The 21,518-nt window shown below is 39.1% G+C and overlaps 1 protein-coding gene across 1 annotated transcript; it reads right to left on the bottom strand.

Moving 5' to 3' along the window:
• Positions 1-7,833: 7,833 nt before the first annotated feature.
• LOC139712410 (uncharacterized) lies at positions 7,834-21,163 on the bottom strand. The gene is made up of 7 exons (XM_071624233.1): positions 21,047-21,163; positions 17,346-17,534; positions 15,579-15,913; positions 13,255-13,416; positions 11,798-11,901; positions 9,828-9,950; positions 7,834-7,921 (listed from the first exon to the last, which is right to left on the bottom strand). Exons 1-7 carry the CDS (start codon positions 21,153-21,155, stop codon positions 7,834-7,836), a joined length of 1,110 nt encoding a protein of 369 aa, XP_071480334.1. The 5' UTR covers positions 21,156-21,163.
• Positions 21,164-21,518: the final 355 nt, after the last annotated feature.

Here is a 21,518-nt window from a genome sequence, read left to right as displayed (position 1 = left end):
TTCATTGTTTATTTGTTCGGTTATAATTAAATTTTGATAAAACGAAAGAAAACCGCCAGTCCTAAGGGACTTGTTATGATGGGAGTCCACTGTGCTCCACGATCGCAAAATACGGTAAAACAAGGAATGTCTGCATGCATTTTAATTTCGCGAGAGCTAAGTTTCACAAAATTAAAATGCACATGAGAGTTCTTGTCTACACTATACACATTGAATGTTAGAGGCAACTCGCGGAAATTACATGCCGCGAATAAGGCCGTCGGCTCCAATCGTGAAAATTTCATGCTGCGAGAATATCTTGTTTAACAGTAGTCTGGGAAATCCCAGATTCATGAAAAATTAGACTTGCTAAATATATGGCGTATACATTATCTCGTGTATACAGCTTAAAGTTGAAATTTGGATGTGTGTGTGTGTGTGTGTGTGTGTGTGCACACAAGTGTAATAGTACATGTATACAAATAATGAATGTTAATATGTGCAATGGACAATATTTCATGAGGTGAAAAATGAAATGATCCATTCAAGAGGCGCAGCCGAGTTGAATGGACTAATAATTTCATCTTTCACCGAATGAAATATTCTGTCCATTGCACAAATGAAAGACATTTATTAGTTGTTTTATGTAACACCTAAAATAAATCCTTGTCATTTGATGTTTTATGAATTTAGAAACAAGAGAGAATGTGTGGGATCTGAGATTGAGAGAGTGTTCACCATGTACTTAACGCTAGCACACTGTCGCGTACACATGGCACTGCAAACACAGGCGTTTTACATGCGTAGTGTGCCGAGCTATCAGCGTGCATGCAATGGAGCAAATCGTATGGATCCAAGATTGCACGATAAATTGAGCCACAATTGCACAAATGATGCCAAAATAGTAAAGTGGGATGAATGATCAATAGCACACAACCAATCAAATGGCAAGAATCTATCTGGGTGTTACATAATAAACGTATACGAATACTGAATGGTCATAAGTGCGATGGTACCGAGATTTTTCATGAGATGGAAGGTAGAGGTGCTCTATTCAATGAGGCGAGCCAAGTTGAATATTGCACCTCATTTTTCACAAGTTCTAAAATTCTAAGAAAATTTAGAAGCACAGGACATTCCATATTCATGAACATTATTGCTAGTGTGAATTTTTATCACGTCTGCTGGTTCGCCAAGTTAAACTCACAGCACAAAACACAGCAAGTGCACAATACATACAGTTAGAGGGAGATAAGAGGAAGAGAGAAAGAAATTGTAGTGTATTGAGCTTTGGAGCACAGTAAAAACCTATGACTGCTTTCTATGGAATTGAAAGTTTTGTTTGGGTTTTTTTTTTTCACCCACTGGTAGTATAATATCCAGTATATTACAGGTAAGCATTGGTGTGTAAACAAAACCATAATACCATCCAGTGATACATGAAGATCTTTCATGAAGACTTTAAAGATATTATTTGTCAGATGTATAAATCAAATAGTGGACAATAAATCATGATGAAGACGACACAGCGCTATCCCAATTCAACACTCGAACCCAAAATACAGGTATGCTGGAGAAGTCACGTACAGTAACATGAGCACATCGTTTGTTGGCGGGATTCCGAAGGACACGAATACATACATGTTTACATTGACCCTTTCGACAACATCGCCTTGGTTCCACAAATGTAGGAAGGTACTCTAAGTGTTCTTGAAACGAGAGCAGTTAGGAAAAAGCTGTTGTAAAAAAAAAAAAAAATGTCAAAAAGTAAAATTTGTAATTGGAAGAATGGAGAGGAGTTTGAAGCTAGGTTTACTGCTACAGTTAACCTTGCTTAAGTCTACCTTACATAAAATCGAATGATTGCCTAAGTCGACGGTCTTCTAAAAATATCCCTTTATGTTCTATTGATTTTAATGCCTCATAAGTCAAATTTTCTCTACGTCAAAGCTATTTCTTCAGTCCAAATAGTTTCGACATGGGCAAGGCTGATGTTTATTTTGTTTTCTAGTTTCATTCTGATTAAAAGAACTCATCTTTGCAGAATCAAGAATGAAAACAGACAACAAAAACAGCCAATAGTCAACCTTTTCTATAATATACCCCACATTTGCAGGGGTTTTATTTTCATGAATTTTGCACGTTGGTCGCTAACTGCAAATTTGACAATGCATGAAAATATTAAAGGGTGTTTACAGTTCTGGTTGAGGTGAGGATTTCGCTTTTAAAGTTTTGTGAGATATTCAGAATCCACTCTATGAGATGTCAAAAGAGCATGCAATTCCAAGGGGTATCAAAAGTTTATTTGATGAAAATCGGTTTGGAAATGGCTGAGATATCCAAAAACAAGGTGAAACAAAGAGATCCTAATAAAAAGCGTGGCCTGTCGCCTTATATTATCACTTTTTTCTTGAATATCTCAGCCATTTGAAAAGCAATTTTCATCAAATAAACATTGAATCCTTCTTAAAATTACATGCTCTTTCACATTTCATACGAGGTTTCTCAATATCTCACTTAAGAATGTTCAAAACATGAATCCCAACCTCAACCAGTACTGTACAGTCCCTTAAACTCTGATCCCCACATAAATGTGAAGTGTACGCGTACACATTTCACCATTCATCACTGCACTCTGCAATCACAAATTCTTGTGTGAAATAGTAGGCAAGTCCCGATTCACTAAAAATTAGGCTCACTAGCTGTGTACGACGTACAGTAAAAGTGGAAATTTTCACACATTTCAGGGAACCAGAAGCTAGCGTGGAAATAACAGCACAGGGATATTTTTGCATGCCATGTTCCAGTAATTCGTGTCCTGATTCCGCAGAATAAAAAAAGAATATATATATATATATATATATATATATATATATATATATATATATATATATATATATATATACATATATATATATATATACCGGGTGTCCCAAAAAAAGCGGAACGGTGGATTTTCAGTACCTTGCGTTCTAAAAGTGATATATTTTTTGACATCATTAGAGAGAGCATCTTCCGCAAAAGACTATGATACCAAAATCATTAAATTTGGTTCAGTACTTTTTATTCTACGCCAATTTCTGTAATTGCAGTCATTTTCAATTTTTTGCGACTTATGAGATAATAACTTGGGCGCAACACGTGTTCCATACGGTGAATTGTGTAAACTCGTTGATCCATGTCAACAAAAGATAACGCTTTCATAGCTTTCATATTGGGAGCGCGCGCACACACACACACACACACACACACACACACACACACACACACACACACTGCTTTTTCCTGGCCCGTGCCCAATGTGAAAGCTGTATCTTTTGTTGACATGGATCACCGAGCTTACACAATATTCACCGTATGGATCGCGTGTCGCACTCAAATTATTATCTCGTAAGTCGCAAAAATCCGGTGAAATTTGACAATGACTGCATTTTCAGAAACTGGCGTAGAATAAAAAGTACTGAACCAAATTGAATGATTTTGGTATCATAGTCTTCTGCCGAAGATGCTCTTTGTAATAATGTCAAAAGATATATAACTTTTAGACCGCAAGGTACTGAAAATCCACCGTTCCGCTTTTTTTGGGACACCCGGTATATACATTGTATATATATATACATTATATATATATATATATATATATAATATATATATATATATACATAAAATAAAGTATATATATCTTATATATTAGCGAAAATATCAACTTTTACAGTATACAGTTTATAATCCTCTTCCTCTCTTCTCTCTCACCCACACACAGTTGGCAACATACTCTGAACATGATATCGACATTTCTCTGATTTCACAAGTCTCACTAACTTGTTCCCACCCATAATACAAATGCTCTGTATACCATCTCAAAGTTGGGAAAAATCACTTAACTTCTTGAAAAGGGACATTACTCTCTGTAACTCTGGTTCTAGATTTTGCATTCAACCACTTGTAAAGCTGTCATGCAAGTCACAATTTACTACGTGCATGCGTTACAATAACAGAATACAGTGTATATAGATGGCTCATAATTAAAGTACAGTTGTACCTTGATACAGTACATCAGATAGAAATATGAACAATCATATTGCATTTGTTGTTGTTTTATTTTCATCATTTTCTCACAATGAAATGTGACAATGCAGAAAGAACGAGAGCTTAACATTTTTTTAGTCAAACTGAAGTCTTGGCCAACGGTATACATTAGGATATGAAGACACAGAAACAAATCCCACTACAGAATGGCCGTTACTCTTCTTGAGTAAATACATTGTGAGTGTTCTCTAACTCTGCATGTTTTTGTACAACATTTCTTGTATGAAACATTCTTTAATACCATGCAAAGAAATTACATGTATTTCAATATATGTACACAAGGTTACAGCAGAGTGACATGTTATTCATATCTTGCTCTCGCTCTCATACAACCTGTCTTGGATAATTATTTGCAACAGCTTTACCTGATGCATGCAATTAAGGCACCAATTTAGAACTCCGACATTGAAGGTGTACATCAACAGGACAATACAATTGCAGTATGCAGACCTCACAACCTTTCTGACTTCAAGATAGTGATGATCTGGCTCAAAAGTAGGAAAGGAAGAGAAGAAGAGCAGACAGTGTAGTAAAATTATTACGAAAAATTAGAAACTCCTATTGAAACAAGTGCCTGGAATGGTCAAAATTCAGATTCTTTCCTCCAAATTCAGAATGGTTGGGAGGTCTGAGTTATGCTAATGAATTATTGACGATGGTGTGTGTTCAAGAGTGGCACCAACCAATCACAGGTGAATGCCTAAGTGGGCGGGATTTTGGATACCGAATATTCATGACTTCTATGTTGCCATGACAACACAATGATATGTGTGGATTACTGGCTCCAGAACAACATTAATCTTCACTTCCATACACTTTGTGTGGCACATTGCAGTACGATATTTGAAAACATAAAAATAGCAAGTAGTAATGTTGAAAAGACAATAATTCTCCTCTCTCGGTCAGTTTAGTCACAAGGTGTAGACAAAACAATAATACTTCATGAAAATAATGTTGCAAGCATTGATTAGTTACTTTCCATTGCTATTCAGGGGAACATCAAAATAACATATCGCCCAAAAATGCATGACAAGCATTTTACTGTTCTTGCCAAGAAAATAATTGCCTATTGTCAGCTGCCATAAATCATGGAGGGCTGATTAATAATCCTGGGATGCCAATTGGGCACTCATTTGGTAATGCATATAGAAATACGTTTGCATTGTAACATGGAATATTTTACGTGGAACTTCCCCCAAAACATGAGGGATCATCAGCATTTGCCTGATGACTATCAGGCATTGATCTACAAGTACTGTCTCCCTAGAAACTTGTAGATGGTAACATGGAATGTGTCTGTATGGATTTATGATTTTGTGGCATTTGTTTGAGGCTCAGCATCTCCACAACGCAGCATTAATTGATAAAATCACTGCTCTTTTTCAGCTTATTAAAAAAAAAAAATGAAACAAAACATATGACAAATTGAACATAATCTCCTCTTTCCCCAAGTCCCTCTACTCGAGCACAAGTACAGTTAAATTCTGATGACAAAAGAAAAATTCATCTCTATTATAATATTCAAAATGAGATATTCAAACCTGATAGTACTGTATCAGTAGGAAAAAGGTTTCAAGGCACACATGTGATCATTCACATTCTAAATTTCAATACAATATCTTTGGAAAGTACAATGACGTCTTACAGCAATGTGTATGCCAGTATGTGATTTTGCACGGCACTAATATCTGTGCAAATGTACTGTCTAGTAATAATCACATATCATTATGAATTTTAAACAGAAGATAAAGTATAATGCAAACCATGTATTAAGCTGATTAATACTACTCAAAGAAAGCACCAAATTTGGACTACACTATCAGATGAATCGTCATCAAAATTAAAATGTTGCACACTAACACTTCCCTTTTCCCCCATTTACTGTAGCTATGAAATTTCATGCATCTGGCTAATGTGTTCACTTGTTTGTACACTTTGCTTGACGGAAGAGAACTTAAAAATTCAATCTCTTGCATGTCCCATATTGTGAAAGAAATTGCACATATTACAGACATTTAACTTACATAGCAATCATATGTACAAATATGTGCAACAGAACAACAAAAAAGAAATAAAGAAAACCCTGTTTAAGTTGCATACACTTATTAAAAAAAAAACACCAAACATTTCGTGTAGAAAAGCATTCAGCAAATGAATTTTCATCCCTTATATATCTGCATTATCTCAGCTGTACAAAACGTCTTACTTGTCTTCCGTTTCTAAAGAACTGTTCATGAAATATTTCATATTTCTCTTTACCAGAGATGTCTATATGTACCACAATGTAATGTCTTGATTACACGGAATTAAAAACCGCAAAATTCATCTTACTCCGCCGAGTGTGAAAAATTTCTCGCCAGAAAATATAAACTTTTACAGTAATTAAAATTGTATCCTTCTGCATGCAGTTGTTTTGTTTGCGCAAAGGAACGAGGAAGTATATGACAACTCCTCCATCTCTTTTTGGTCCCTCTTTCGAATAGCACTTCGAATATTCTACATCTAAGCCAGGTCGTGAGTAAAAACATTCATCAACCAACAAATACCCAGAAGCCAATACATCAAGAAAGTGTATACAAATAAACTATGGAGTAAATTCAAATCACTCGCAAAATCATTTTCAAAACCTTATTTGCAAAATACATGTATGATACTCGCAAACTGTATGGCGCACAGAGTATTGCTCCGATGTTGACATAAGTGATGGGATACATTTAGCTAATGAACATAAAATTGCACATTCAGCTCACTGAGTATTGTGATGACACATTGTACCCAACAACGGATGAACATTTTTTCTCTCTCTCTTCTACAATTCTGTCATCAACCTTTTCTCCTCATATGTAAAATTCAAATTATTTCATTCCATTTCTCAGTATTCAGGTCAAGCATGTTCCAACTCATCAACAACACAAGCTTGCAAGTTGTGTAGTTAAATTCACTACATCATGTAACATGAATTAAGAAATTTTTAATGCAAAATCTGAAGACAGCAACAACACTACATGATTTACAGAATATATACATCACAGCTGCAAAAGAATTTTAACAATCTTTAACAGTAACTTTTGTGACCCTCAAGAGTACAAGTCAGTGTATGCAAATGTAAGAACTTTAATGCCAGGACGCATTCTAAGAATCTAGACAGTCTAACATTTCCTCATATTGGCAGAAAAAGGGGTTAAAAATGAGAAAGTGGGGAAAACTTGTTCCTGATTGTCCTTTGGTATGTAACAAGGCCTTGCGGGTTTGACTTATGACAAAAAATACGGCAGCAGAGCTAGACCTGAAAGTTCCAACAGACGTGCATGACATCATCAGTTCTGTGCATGTGTTTTATCATCTGCAACTACAAATCAGTGACCAAATGGGAAACTATACCTAGTGGAAGGTCAGTAGTTACTGAAGGTTACAATAAAATGCAGATATCATCATCACTTGCTGTCCACAAGAAAATATTTCAGTTCATCAACAATAAATATGTGGGTTCTGAATCAATTTTATGCCTTTGTCATGCGGACGCCAGAGACAACATCTTTTTACGTTTCCATTTGAAATCAGCACAGGTATTGTGATGTCATCTCTATGATTATCACTGCATGAACACAAACTCATTAATATGTGATGTCACTGGATTTTTGTTTTCTGTTCTTATGTGGAAAGCGATGCTGCTTTGAGCAAAAATGGGGGGGGGGGGGGACAATCAGAAGAAAAAGCGCCCTCTTTGTCTGAGATCAACCATCTGTGACTGGACAGGTGCGGCTCCTATGATTCCGACACTGCAGCTATCACCAAGTTCAGTCTCTGGATGCAGGCGATCATTTCTGGAGCAGCGCTGGACATCTCTTCGATTCTGAATTTGGAAAAGAAAAAGGGAGAAAAAAAAGAAGAAGAGAAAAAACAAGAAATACCAGTAGGTGAGACACAGTCAGAGATGAAACAGAATTGAGATTACCATTACTGCTGTAAATGGCTAGTTAAGGACTACAGTTTCTGCTTCACAGACTACATATTGTACATGTACATTGTACAATGCAATTCCTCACAAAGTTCAAACTTAATACAGTCAAACCTGTCCATCGTGGCCACGCAAGGGAGATGAAAAAAGTGGCCGCTGTGGACAGGTGGATGCTACAGACAGGGTCATTAACATGGGGAAAATTGTGTTTAGTGGTCGCATATGGCAGGTGGTAGCTATAGACAGGTTAGACTGTACATTAGGGTGAAGAAACAGAGTACAGGAGTTTAATAGAACACTGGACCAGAAGTAGGAAATCTATGAAATCTAACACTTCGACGTGACTCAGGCAGTAGCATACAGTATCTATTGGGTGCAGGTGCGGGTTTGAACTCAAGTGAGTCTTAGCAGTGTTTGTATGTTACCATGCTGTCCCATCTAGAAAAGGCAAAGCCTTGTCCCTTGGATAGGACATAAAATGGAGGTCCTGTTGTGTCAGAGAGTAACAGCCCACGCACGTAAAAAATCCAGCTTCATTCATTTGTCCCAAAGAGCAGGTGGGGGCATAACCCACTATAAATGGTCTGTCCCATGTATACATAATTTGTACACACAACTGAATCCCATGGACGACCAGCTGGTGTAGCTGAATTATTGGACTATCCAGCCATCTTGTCAGATGAAAAACGAAAATAAACATTTTCAGAAAAAAGATGATGCACCCAAAGTAACCACATGTTCACCATGGAGAAGGTGAAGATACCACGACATCATACCTCTCCCATTGACCTACAGTACATTGACCTTCACTTAATTCCACCTCACTGATATAAAGTGCACTCCCGTTTTAACTAACATGGTTATAACGAAATTCCAGTTACAACAAAGTAAAAATTCAGGCCGCAACATTATTCGCTCTATGTCTTTTATTGTTTGTTTGGATATAATGAAATTTCGATATAACTGCCGGTCCCGAAGACTTTGTTATAACAGGAGTCCACTGTACTTCTTATCCTCACTTCATGACTAACATAAATCCCATAAACCCCATATGACTCCTGTCTGACAATCAGGAGGTGAAGGGTTTCAGTCCCGACCACCCAGTATGCGTGCCCACAATTTTCATCATGATGGCTATTACTCAAACACTGATTGATTGCTGTTAATCTATGCCAATGAATGACAGTTTGTCAATCAGTTGCAATTACAGTAAACCTTTGAAGCAAATTACGCCTATGAAAATTATCAAAATATCATTTACTGTGTGTGATGATTGACACATTTTGTAAGATTAATCCAAAAATCTATGGTCACTTCCTTGTAGTATTATATCAAATAACTTTGTAATCAGTTGCTAACTAGTATTTGTATCTTCATCAATATCAGAGTTTTAAGTTGATATACAATAGAACAATGAAGCCATTTCTAAAGAATAAGATTAAATAATTCTTCATTAGGAGATTGGATGAGTTCATACTGATAGATTGATATACGTCTCGAGCTCAGCTGTAATGAAAGACATTTTTTTCCTGACAGTTTGAAAATTTCACACAATTACCTGTAATCAGTGGATGACAATACCCGAAACACTTCAATTACAACGCTTCACACTGGCACTAGTCCGATGGGCCATGACCAGTAAAAATCACTGTCACACAAGTAACTTTTTCAGGAGTGGACCAGTAAAGAATGGAAAAACTGGATACCTACTGGTCTGACAGACAGGCCAGACCAGTAGAAAAAAAATGGGTTAGTGTGCAGCCCTGCTAAATGGCTGTTCCTCTCTTAACAGCACACTCACCTTGGTTTCCATTCTTCAAGCACCTCCCGGCTGAAGTCTCCCTTCCGCAAAGCCTCCACACACACGGCTGCGAGTCCCTGGTAACATGTGACCTTTAACCTGTTGTGGGCGGGGCACTCCCACCTGTAAGGAAATCAGGAAGAAATACAATTCCAATCAACTTATTCATGTACTTTAAAAATAATGAACAAATAGATAAAATATGAGGGGTTTCACACTTACAGCAGAACTTGCTCCTAATCATGTTTTCTCAAATGTGTTTCCAAACAAGTATAGAGTTCTAGAATGTTAAGACGTTCAGACATGTAAGATTAGTGTGCTTGTTGACCTATAGGGGCAATTAGTATTCCATACAACCTTGTCACACATTCCATATATAACCTGTCAATCAAAGAGGCTTCAGTTAACAGACCCATTTCAGAAAACAAGCAGTGCACACGTCTAAGTTCATGATGTTTTAGTGGGGATGCAGTGCACTCGTGTATTCACAATGTTGCAGCATTGTAAATACTCTCGAGCGCGCGCATCTACACCAGAGCACACTCTCGCCTGTGCGCCATTTTGTAGGCTATGTCATACAGAGGGACAAACAGCCTGTTGACTTAAGCTCAGAGTAAGAAAAAAAAACATCATCATCATCATCATAATAGTAATAATAATTTCTTATTTTTCATCTTCACTGTTCTATTTATTTTTGATGTCTAATACATGTGTGTAATGATTTTTGTATCATAATTCACTTTTTCTAACTACGCCTTGAGCACATTAGTCATGTGGAATTGGCGCATTATACACTTGTAAGCACGGAGGTACCTCCTTGCTTGTAAGTGCCCTGTATTATTATTATCATTACAAAAATAGTTTGCTGATAGTTTTGCTCATGCTTAGTAGTTGCGGAATATGCTTCACACTTGTTTTTCTGCAAGGAAAGATCACTGCTGTCCTTAAATGTTGAATGAATACTAAGCTGAATTCCCTATTGAAGTACAAACCATGGGGGGGGGGGAACAATAACCCCACCTCGCACAATGGACTACACTTGGCTTTGTAACCTGATGAATACCCAAAACAGCAGTGCCCATCCCTGCTTACCCTATACAACTTTTTCTTGGTCTAGTGGGTCTGGACCAACCCATGAAACAATTAATTCAACCACACAGAAGCTAAGAACCATAATCCCCTTTGCAACCCCTCTTATCCAGGCATTGGCAAAGTCTTTCTTTGCAGCTATGGCATGCTTCTCTGTTGTTGTCTGATGTTTTTCTTGTTGTTCTAGTCTTCTTTCTTTTATCTTACAAGGTTTTCACCACGTAACATTTCATTCAAGTGCCTGACCACTCTACTTAATATTGCCCTGGTGGCTGGAATCCAAGACCACACCTATAGCGCAAGCAATCTACTTCATTCTTTGGGAGTATTTCAGCTAAGCAGACATGTATACAGTGCACACACATTTGATGATAATGCACACTCTTTCATAATGGCACAAGTGCCAGAACTAGGCTTGAACCCAAGACCTGTTTACGTTCAGTGCAGTATGCAATCCATCCTTTAAGAATTTTACACTAAATTTTACTTTAGTATGCAATCCAAAATGCTTCACAGCCCACAATAGCAATGCTACAATGCATACTTGACAGCTGGCTGTCATACTGGAAAAGTGGAAATTTTTCGCGGTGTTGAAATTTTTGCACATTTCACGCAACCAGAAACTAGCGCAAAAATAAAAGCACGTGAGTATTTTTGCTTGCCATATGTTCCAGATGTTGATGTCTTGATTCCACGGAATCAAAAACATGTGAAACTCTTCTTACCCGGCTGAGCGCTAAAAAATATCCACTTTTACAGTATATAATGTCATGTCTTCATGTTCAGCAGAAGCACCCCTACACACATAGATCAATAACAGCACTGTTTTACAACAAATTAAAAAGGTTAATAAACTTCATTAGCAATGACCTCTGACTTACACAGGAAGTTTATGGACGTGTCGCCAGGCAACCAGGACGTACTTGATGGCCGCATCCCAGGCTCGGCAATGAAGAAAATGTCGGCCATGTTGAACACACTCTTTCTGTTAATTATTAAGAGGAACAAACAAAATAAACAACACGATAATGATACAAAAGGTAGGATTTTGTGTTTTGTCTGTCTTTCTAGCAAGTAAACAAAATAGCACAACCATTTCCAAACTCAAAATGTATCAACTGCTTTGAAAATTGCAAGTATTTTAAGGGAGATTGACTTGAGAAGATAAAAGAATGCCTTTTAGTTCCAAGTTTGAAGCAATTTTGAAAACGAAAATTTGAAGGAGAAATATTCAAACATTGGTAATTCTCCACATACGCAATTTTTTAAATTGTCACAAGTATTTTGAAAGATTAAATCTCTAATATTTCAGCAATGTAACTTGACAAACTTAACTGACAAATTACAACAAATAACCATCCTGCACTTGACCATTCTTGACCATCTATAGTCATCTTTGGTCACCCTCTTTAAACATTCCCAAGGCCTTAGTCATCTCTGTCTCAAAACTCAGCAACCCTTCTCCCCAGTTTCCTAGAACTCCACAATGGGATTAATCCAACCAAACAGCAGCCTTGTACTCCACCCCCACCCCCTTGCTCACTCCCTTGCTCTAACACTGAGTGCTCAAAAGAACAATACATGGATTACACATGAACTAGCCAGTCAAACACTTATCCCCACTCCCTAACCAGTCCCATCACACAAAAGAGAAGCCTAGGTTGTGTAGGCACAATACAGGTAAAGCCAGGGTAAAGTGAGTTACTGCATTGTGGGGAACATGTAGGGGCTTGCACCCCTCGTAATCCGTTACAGGACAATGTATTACAGCAGAATTGATGGAATTACAGAGTACAATGCAATTAACCACTCTGACAGTATTGACACAAACATTGAGTACAGTCCCACAACTGGGGTTTCTTCACTGGTGCTCCAGGAAGGTAAATCATGGGCTTGTTATACAGATGCATTAGACCAGACTGCAAACTGCACAAGAAGTGCACATGGATGTGGCCATTGTCAATGTGTGGTGCTAATAGAGTTTTCGTAATCATGGTCATTCAACACTCACATTTTCATGTATGAAATTCCTTAAAGGGATTTAACTCGCAAACTTTCCTTATAAAGTAAATAGTGATTGTTAATTGAAAATCATAATATTCACTTACAAACACATAGAAACACTATTTGGGAACATGGATAATACACTGTTTACAATGGCAAAACCTGTGAATATTAATATCTAAGAACTGAAAACATGTCATTACTATGTCAATTTGATTGATAATGTAGTGTGAATAACATGCATGTTATGAGGCCTTAGCCAGCACTTACATAGTCCCACATACAACCATTTATGTTATGGACATGAAAAAAAGGTGTGTCTGTTTCTTTGTACCTTGAATTTAATGATGTGTAGCCGAACACGGCGATAGTGGAAGGCACTTCGGGAAGAGCTCAGTCTCTGTCGCGGCATGGCGCGGTAGACACTGTGTAAGAGGTCGCATATCTTCTCCTCGTAGCTGGAAACGTCTGGTTCTGGAATGATTTCTTGCAGGTCCTGATATAAATGATGTCCACGAAAACAAGAGAGGATGAATTAGAAATAGCTAATCCTCATATCAGGGCAGTTAGTAACTCAGACTTTAGTAAGTCATCAGACAGAATATTGATAAGGTAGTGAGAGAGATGTATTTTGTGGAACTAATTGATAAAAAGATGACCAAGGATATGATGAACATCCTTGGGTTGAAGGAATCAGTAAAATGGCTAGCAAGGGCAAACAGATTACGCTGGTATGGGTACCCAGTACTGTAAATGTAGATATTTTTGCCTGAGTAGTTTATCCCACTCAGCTGCGTAAGATGAATTTCACGTTTTTAATTCTGCGGAATCAGGACATTCATTCCTGATAGGGAAAGATTCCAAAACAAGGCATGCAAAAATATTTGCTTACACTTTTAGTTTTGCGCTAGTGCTTCTAGTTGCGCAAAATGTAGGAAAATTTCCACAACGTGAAAACTTCCACTTTTACTGTACATGTATGTGTTGAGGAAGAATGATGATGAAGCTCTGAGGAAAGTAACAGCATTTAGAGAGAATGAGCCCCAAAAGTGAGGACAACTGAAGAAGACGTTGAAGACACAGGTGGAGGAGGAGCTTGGGAAGGCTTGCTCACAAGGAAGGAGGATGCCCTGAATCGGGTGAGGTGAAGAGAAAGTGTGACAGCAGTTGCTGTTCAGAGTGAAGTAAATCTGGCCACCCCCGTTATCTGTGACAAACCTGAATCAAAACTGGATGATGAGGATGATGATGACGATCTAATATGCTGGGTGGCCTGATAGCAGTAAATGTTAAAATCACGAATGGATCAAGGAGGTGAGTTACACAATGGCAACATCAGGCAAGAGATGCAAACATTAGAGAGAAATTATTTCATCATGTAAACTAGATATATCGCTACGGCTACTGATATGCCTCCGCCATAATGCATGGTTCTGGTCTATAGTACAATGTCTTGACAATGTGTGATGACAGTTTCACACAATTGGCAAAATATTAAAATGACAGGTTTGACACAAATGTGCTGAATGATCACTTTCCTAGAACTAGGTTCAATTGGATGAATGATTAAAATGTCAGAGTGCAGGTATTTGGGGAACTGATGATTTTTACTTGACTTTTGACCCTTTTATAAGTTTATGCATTGAGTAATTTTCAAGGTATTGAGAAAAAGTATAATTTCAGTATCAAATGGGAAAATAGCATTATCTAAACCTGGCCTTTCATCATTGACCTCACAGTTCCCAAGAGAATCACTGTTAGGTTGAACATGCATGAATATGTAAGTTTCATGATGATACCTCGAGTTACTTTCGAGATATGGAGGAAAAAGTGCAATTTAGCACTTTCACTTGACCTTTGACCTTTTGACCTTTGACCTTTTGGCAAGAAACTTCCCCAAAAATATACATTGGGTATTACATGCCATACAAATGTACATCAAGTTTTTTTTTTTTTTAAAAAAACCTTCAGGCATATTGCATTTTAAGGAAAGTAGTGATATTTTGAGGAGTTGACCTTGACCTTTGACCCCCTGACCTTTGACCCATGACCCCCAACTTCCCTAGATAATCACTGCCCATCGGTACAAGCATATATACTAAGTTCCATGAAGATACCTTGAACCATTTGCGAGATATGGAGAAAAACATGAAATTTCAATTTTTTTTTCACAAAATAACCTGTGACCTTTGACCTTTGACCCTGTGAACCTAAAATCCACACAAAGTATCATCCCCCAAGGATATACCCTCATACCAAGTTTGATGTAAAACCACCACACGGTTCTTGAGATATTGACAAAAACAAAACGGGACGGACGTACGGACGGACGGACGGACGGACGACCCGAAAACATAATGCCTCCGGCCACTTCGTTGCGGAGGCATAAAAAAATAGATTCCTGAAGAGTGTGTGTTAATTAAAAACTAGTGAAGTACCTTCCACAATAGATTATGGATAGCAGAGTGGAGTCTGCTGTTGGAAAATCTAAATCTAAGAAACCCCTGGAACAAGTATTCTTCTGGGAGTGTTTTTAAAATTACGAAGAACAAGACAGTTTACAATGTCAAAAACAAATATCAAACAAAATATCCCAAAAATACAATGGTTACCAAGTGAAGATTATGGCACGAGAACTTTCTAATTTAGAAAACAGACCTCTTCTAAGTCAGGGTGCTTGCGGACGAGATCTGATATGACCGTAACAAGCTGGTCAGCTGTGAGGGCCTGCAGCCTCTTGGTCAGTTCACTGGATGACTCACGCCTCTCTAGCCGCGCTTTCTTGGCCCGCCTTAGCCACGACACACTCTCCTCTAGTATGGCTTCCTCAGGTGACCCCGGGTGGCTGAAATAGTCCGACGTCTGCGTCCAGTGGCGTTTCCGCGCTGACTGGAGGGTCCTTGATTGGGATCTGTGTGGTGTGGATGGTCCAGGCGTGCTTGCATACTGTGGCGTGAAGTCTTCAAACGTTGGTGTTACTGGGCGCTCAGCATCTGAACATCAACAAGTGATAAACATTTCACAGGATTAAACATATTTATTTCAAGAACATGACAGACTCACAAAGTGCACTCATGTGGTAGATAAACGATACACTGTATGTAAGATATTAAAAATATAAGTGCAGGATAATTTTCTAAGGATGATTAAAGCGTTAACCCCTTATTACTTCCCCTAAGGGAGGAGGTTATGTTTTCATTTTCATTGGTTTGTTGGTTGGTTTGGTAATTAGTAAGTTTGTTTGTTTGTTTGTGTGTTTGTTTGTTTGTCTATGTGCAAAAACAACTCATAAGGTTGTGAACGGATTTGGATTAAACTTACAGGAAAGGTTGAGAAAGACACAAGTAATAGATCTATGATTAAATTTTGGTGGTGATCCGGGAATTCCTATGGATTTTACAAAGGATTTTCAATATTTTGGCAGGTAGGGTCTATGAACTTGGAAGTTCAAGCAGACCATATTTGAGGTTAGCATGCGTGCACTAGTTTCTGCTTAGGCGTGGCGCTGCGCAGCTGAAAGTTAATGACGTAACAAAAGGCTTCTATATTGGGAGAGTGAGCAATTTCAGCATGCATTACTGAGTGGATATCACCGATCTCCATGGAAGAACAAAATCAGTGGTGGAAAAACCCGCTTGGCACTCTCAGAGTGCTTTTCTAGTTTGAGGTCCCCCCCCCCCCCCCCCCCCCCCCCCCCCCATCTTGGTATTACAGTAAAATGAACAATTCTCAGGATAGGATGCCAGTAGTGTAATACAGTCTTCAGGAAATACAAGTCCACTTTTACAGTAATGGTGTTGCAAGTTTTCCATCATAGAGAGTGAGGCAAGCTAGAACTTTTGTTGTGAGCAGATCAGATGGACCTCGCCTCTGGGCTTAAAAACATTTCCCATCCCGAACCCACTCATTTCCCCATTCCACCACAACCAGCACAGACATGCAATACTGAGCGAGAGTACACCATCACATGCATTACTGACTTGTATGCATGCATTTATAATCACATTGCCTCTTAATGTCTCTGTCTCGGTACCTGGTACATGAAGTTTTAACATCTGACCAGGTACAAGCATCTTCACACAGCTACGTCACTAGATTTGTTCTCTTAATAATGTTGTGGGAAAAGGTGACCCAATCAAGGTTTGAAACCAGAAAGCTGCAAGCTTTGCTGTGAAGTAAATCTTACAACAAAGCTATGGTCATGATGCTTCCAGTGTACAGTATACTGTGGCAAAGTTAATCCATTATTCCAGGTAAATCAGGTAACTGTTGGACTGCAATTCTAATACAATTGTATCTGTGAGGAAAAATTTTCAAAAACCCCTGGCACACATCAATCTAAGATCTGTGATTTTTTGGTATGAAAGCAACCACCATCTGTAATCTGAAACAGCCTGGGGTCAAAGGCTAGCTCATCTCATGTACCTATGCCCAGCTCCAGCCGTCTCCTTGTTCTGCCGGTGGAGTACACATACTGGACGGGGGAGCAGAAGGGGCCATCTCCCCCTCCTCCTGTGGTGTGGATCGGAACCAGTGGGGGTCCCTCGGGGCTCAGGGCCAAGGTCATGGCACTGGCAGATCGGAGACTTCGTCCAATGTTGGCATCACTGTCAACTGCAGTAAAATAGAGCACACAAACTTAAAGTATGTACATATACATATTGCACATCATGTAAAGGTACATGGGCATAATTAATCAAGAATTAAACAGATTTTTTCTTCTTTTCATTTTTCTTTTTACAAAGACACTACCTAACAATTCATTTTATGTTGACTCGTGAATGACATTCTGAATGAACATTTTACTTAGATTCAGCTTAAAATGTGCAAGGTAAACAAAGGCATGGGACATAATTATGTTACTTGGTGAATGTCAAACACAATCGCATTACAAGGGGGCCACAGAAGGGGGGGGGGGGGGCAGTTAGGCAGGGTTACCATTGACCCTTTAACACCCACACTGAAAATATACCCGCAGCCCGACTAGCCTTTACCCTGGGTCCCAAAAGGTTTAGTCAGAACTAGTCACTAGTTCCGACTAAACCTTTTGGGACCCAGGGTAAAGGCTTTATAAAAATGTAATCCTCTCTCCATAAAAGGAACTGGAATACATAATGACATATGGTTACATCTTTGCATATCCCATAAACTGCTCAGGGTATTTTAAATAGCATTCCTAGTTTTTGGGCCACATAAATAATAGAGGGTAAAAGGGACTGTTTAGTTGCAACAACAAAATTTGTGTCGAGCTGGGGTCACCTTCCTGTTGGAGCCATTACACATATCTTACTGTACCGTATCGCCTACAACCCGGCCCTGCATAAATGAAAGTAGCCAGAGGTACTGGTACATGTTCTGCAGCATGTCATTTACGATGTCAAATTACACACGATTGTTGTGGCGCTTGATATCAGTAAAGCAAGCCGGCCATAGTTTGACCGTAACATGGTCCAAATTCGACCACTGGCTACATGTAGAAACCTACGCTTTTGCGTGCAGTCAAACCCAATTGGTGCGAATTTTTTAACCTACCATATACATTTATGTGGGTCGGGGTCCACAACTTGAAATTTGAGCATATTGCAAGCTCTGAATGTGAGAATATCATGGAATTGTATTTGCGTGGAGTACACATTACGAGTGTGCACAATATTTCACAATCACGGTCAAGCAGACAACGCGCAAGTCAAGCAAGCTGTAGGATTTCCAGAGTGAGCTCGCCCACGCATGGGAGGAGATTTCTGTACATGGCATTTTATTGCATGGCTTGTGTGCTGTCTGCGCTGGATGCCACGGAATGCTTGCATGAAAGGCGGCAAAAGGATGGTGGACGGCGGAATCACAAAGAAAGTAAACCCGTAATACCTGCAAAGTGATTAGTTTGCTCACAAATTGAAGTACCCACCTACTCTATCAGTGTGGAGTACCAAAACGTACAGTATAACTTCGGAATAGAACCTAGGCCTACATGCACAAGATCAGGTTAGTACAGATTTTATTTTCTCTTTACAAATATTTGTAAAATGATGTCAGACTTCCATTTCATGTAGCTGATTCATGCATGGAGAGGCAAGAGCCGCAGAAAAAAAAGCATAAAAATTTTGAGTCGAATCAGGCCAAGGTGCTGCAGCCCTGCATCTAACTGTGAAACACAGCCCGAACGCCGAATGCGAAGGAGCGCCCCGGGGTTACCCTGCATCATGATCAAACTCACTGGCACCCGTGTTCTGGTGGGTCGCTGCATGTACATCGATTGATTAAAACTCAATTTTTGTCAAAAAACGCAGAGAATTTTCCCTCTTTTCATCATATGGAGACTGGACACGTGTGTGAAACAAAACAAAAAAAAAAAACTCACGGAGCAAACTTGCGAAAATTTGTATGTCATAGCCTAACGTTAATAATAATGGATAATAGCCTATAGACCTTATGCATATGACGTACGTCACACAGTCTTAGCAACTGAAGGGCGCCCTCCCTCAGAGGGCTTTTATACGCGAGGTACATCATGCATTTACACACAGCATCAGTGTTTCTTTTACTGTCTTTTCTATTGCATCTAATTCACAGCCCTAGATCGGCAAATTCAAACTTGTAAGTTGTATAGCAAAACCAAAATTTCAGGTTACATGCATTGCACTCACCAGATTAATTATATATCCAACATTTTGGTAGAATTTTCATGAAAAAAGATGCAACTATACCAGCGGTTGGAACAACTCTTCAACATATGAATCCGTTAGCCAATCACATGCGAGGTAGATTTCTATGTGTTTTTTATTAAAACACGTACCTCGCACGTGATTGGCTAACGGATTCAAAATGGCGACTTACAGCTAGCGAACGGCGATGTTGCGATATGGATACAAATTTCTGCGATATAACCTAGGAATACTCTAGTTACTGAATACTGTGAGTATTTCGATTGCACAATGTTAGAAAGTTACCCCAAATATTGCTGCATAATGTGTCATGTCATGTCAAACTTGTTTGAATGTAATAAAAAGCTAGGTCTGAAATTTGGTTTGTCGTAACGTTTGATCTGTGTGCGCAACAGCTGGCAGCGCATCCTACAGGAGCCAGCATCATTGCCTTCGGTCTGTATAGGTCAACTCCACTACATATTTTGACAGTTTTGACATAGTAGCCATTCTGTCCCTGTTTTTTTTTTTTTTTTCCTCTTTGATTTGTAGAGACGAACAACGAAACATAAAGACCGCACTGCAACTGGCCTGGGGACGAATGGTGGCGAGTGAGGCGCCGGCGATCGCCGGAAACGCGCATAAGAAAAGCATATAGCTAGCTGCACGCGTGCGTTGTCAAGGACTTCGCTTATCCCTCTAGAGTCTAAGATGGCGTCGCGATTAGTTGTCAAGCGAGTGATGATGTCATTGCATAAGGTCTATTTAAAGTGAACAGGGGGTCTTGTCAGCATCTCGCTCCAATGGCCTCATGAGCACTCCTGGCCCTGCCATGAGCATGACAAGGAGGGATCCCTATGACTCTAACCGTTAAGAGTAGATGCCCCCCTCATGAGCGGGTTTCCCCCCGGACTGATCTTAGTCTACTATGTATCAAATTGATTGACTGACTGAGCTGACCATGGCATGCCTAGCGAGAGATGACAAGATCCCGAGATACAATGTATTTGCCCCTGAACCAAATTAAATCAAAGGCAAGGGGAAGAAGGTCTGTGTAGTAATTTACTGTACAAGACTGTAACGTTATAGCGAGAAGAAAATCTACATTTTTGCCAAAAATTAGGTGCAAGCACAAGATATTGAATTTGAAGACTTCATCTAATACTGTTTAATAGTAATAGTTGACGCAATTGTTACATCAATAACAGTCATCATACACATGTAGTAATGTACATGTACCTGGCTTAAATTCGTCAATATAGACCGTTCTAGATATTGACTAGAATCTATGGCATGAAGATTTTTGTCAGATCTCATCAGGATTGTTGATTGCTAGGTGCCAAGGTGGCTTCTCAAACTAATTATCAACTCTGTAAACCGCATTGTGTATTCTTTATCATCTCATTTAGTCATAATTTGATAATGAAGACGCCATTCTGATACTAGGACATCAGCTAGACGTTGTTCTACTCGTTTTTTACTCACTGCTTGAGACCGGCAGCTCCCGCAAAACATCTTCATGTCTGAACGACCTCGATCGAAACATTTTGAAGAAATGAGACGCAACAAGGATGAGTTGTTGAGCCTGAAGCATCAAGAGCAGCTGCACGGTACGTAGATGTTCAAACGTCCTTGCAGTTTTTCGTCATAATATTGGGATCTACTTCCGCAGAATTAACTAAAAGCTGCTACAATACAAAATCGAGCGTGACCGATTTCTGAATCTGAGGTCAGATCAGTTCGGTCGTGTAGAAACTCGATCTCGTCTGCAGTATGCGCTCAGGTCATCTCAGCGCACAGCACAGGAACCACGGAACCACTGGATCGCTAAATTACGGAACGCTGCACTTCCAGGTTTGCCAGCCAGGCCAAGTCGACGCTGATGAGATGTGGACCTGCCAGCTAATCGAGCCGATCATTATCTGTTGGAAATCCAAAACAATACTGAAGTTACTAG

Source organism: Diadema antillarum, unplaced genomic scaffold (assembly GCF_040938485.1).
Source record: "Diadema antillarum isolate AM-2024a unplaced genomic scaffold, OU_Dant_1.0 seq00001802_RagTag, whole genome shotgun sequence".
Taxonomy (NCBI): domain Eukaryota; kingdom Metazoa; phylum Echinodermata; class Echinoidea; order Diadematoida; family Diadematidae; genus Diadema; species Diadema antillarum.
Note: the sequence above shows the minus strand (reverse complement) of the source record. Positions and strands in the feature narration are given on the sequence as shown.

Coding starts and splice junctions, on each gene's coding strand:
- LOC139712410 (XM_071624233.1), bottom strand. CDS start 21,155: ATGCTTCAGGCTCAACAACTCATCCTTGTTGCGTCTCATTTCTTCAAA. Junction 11,902..13,254: donor TACACATCATTAAATTCAAG/GTACAAAGAAAC, acceptor AATAATTAACAG/AAAGAGTGTGTTCAACATGG. Junction 7,922..9,827: donor CTTGAAGAATGGAAACCAAG/GTGAGTGTGCTG, acceptor TTCCAAATTCAG/AATCGAAGAGATGTCCAGCG.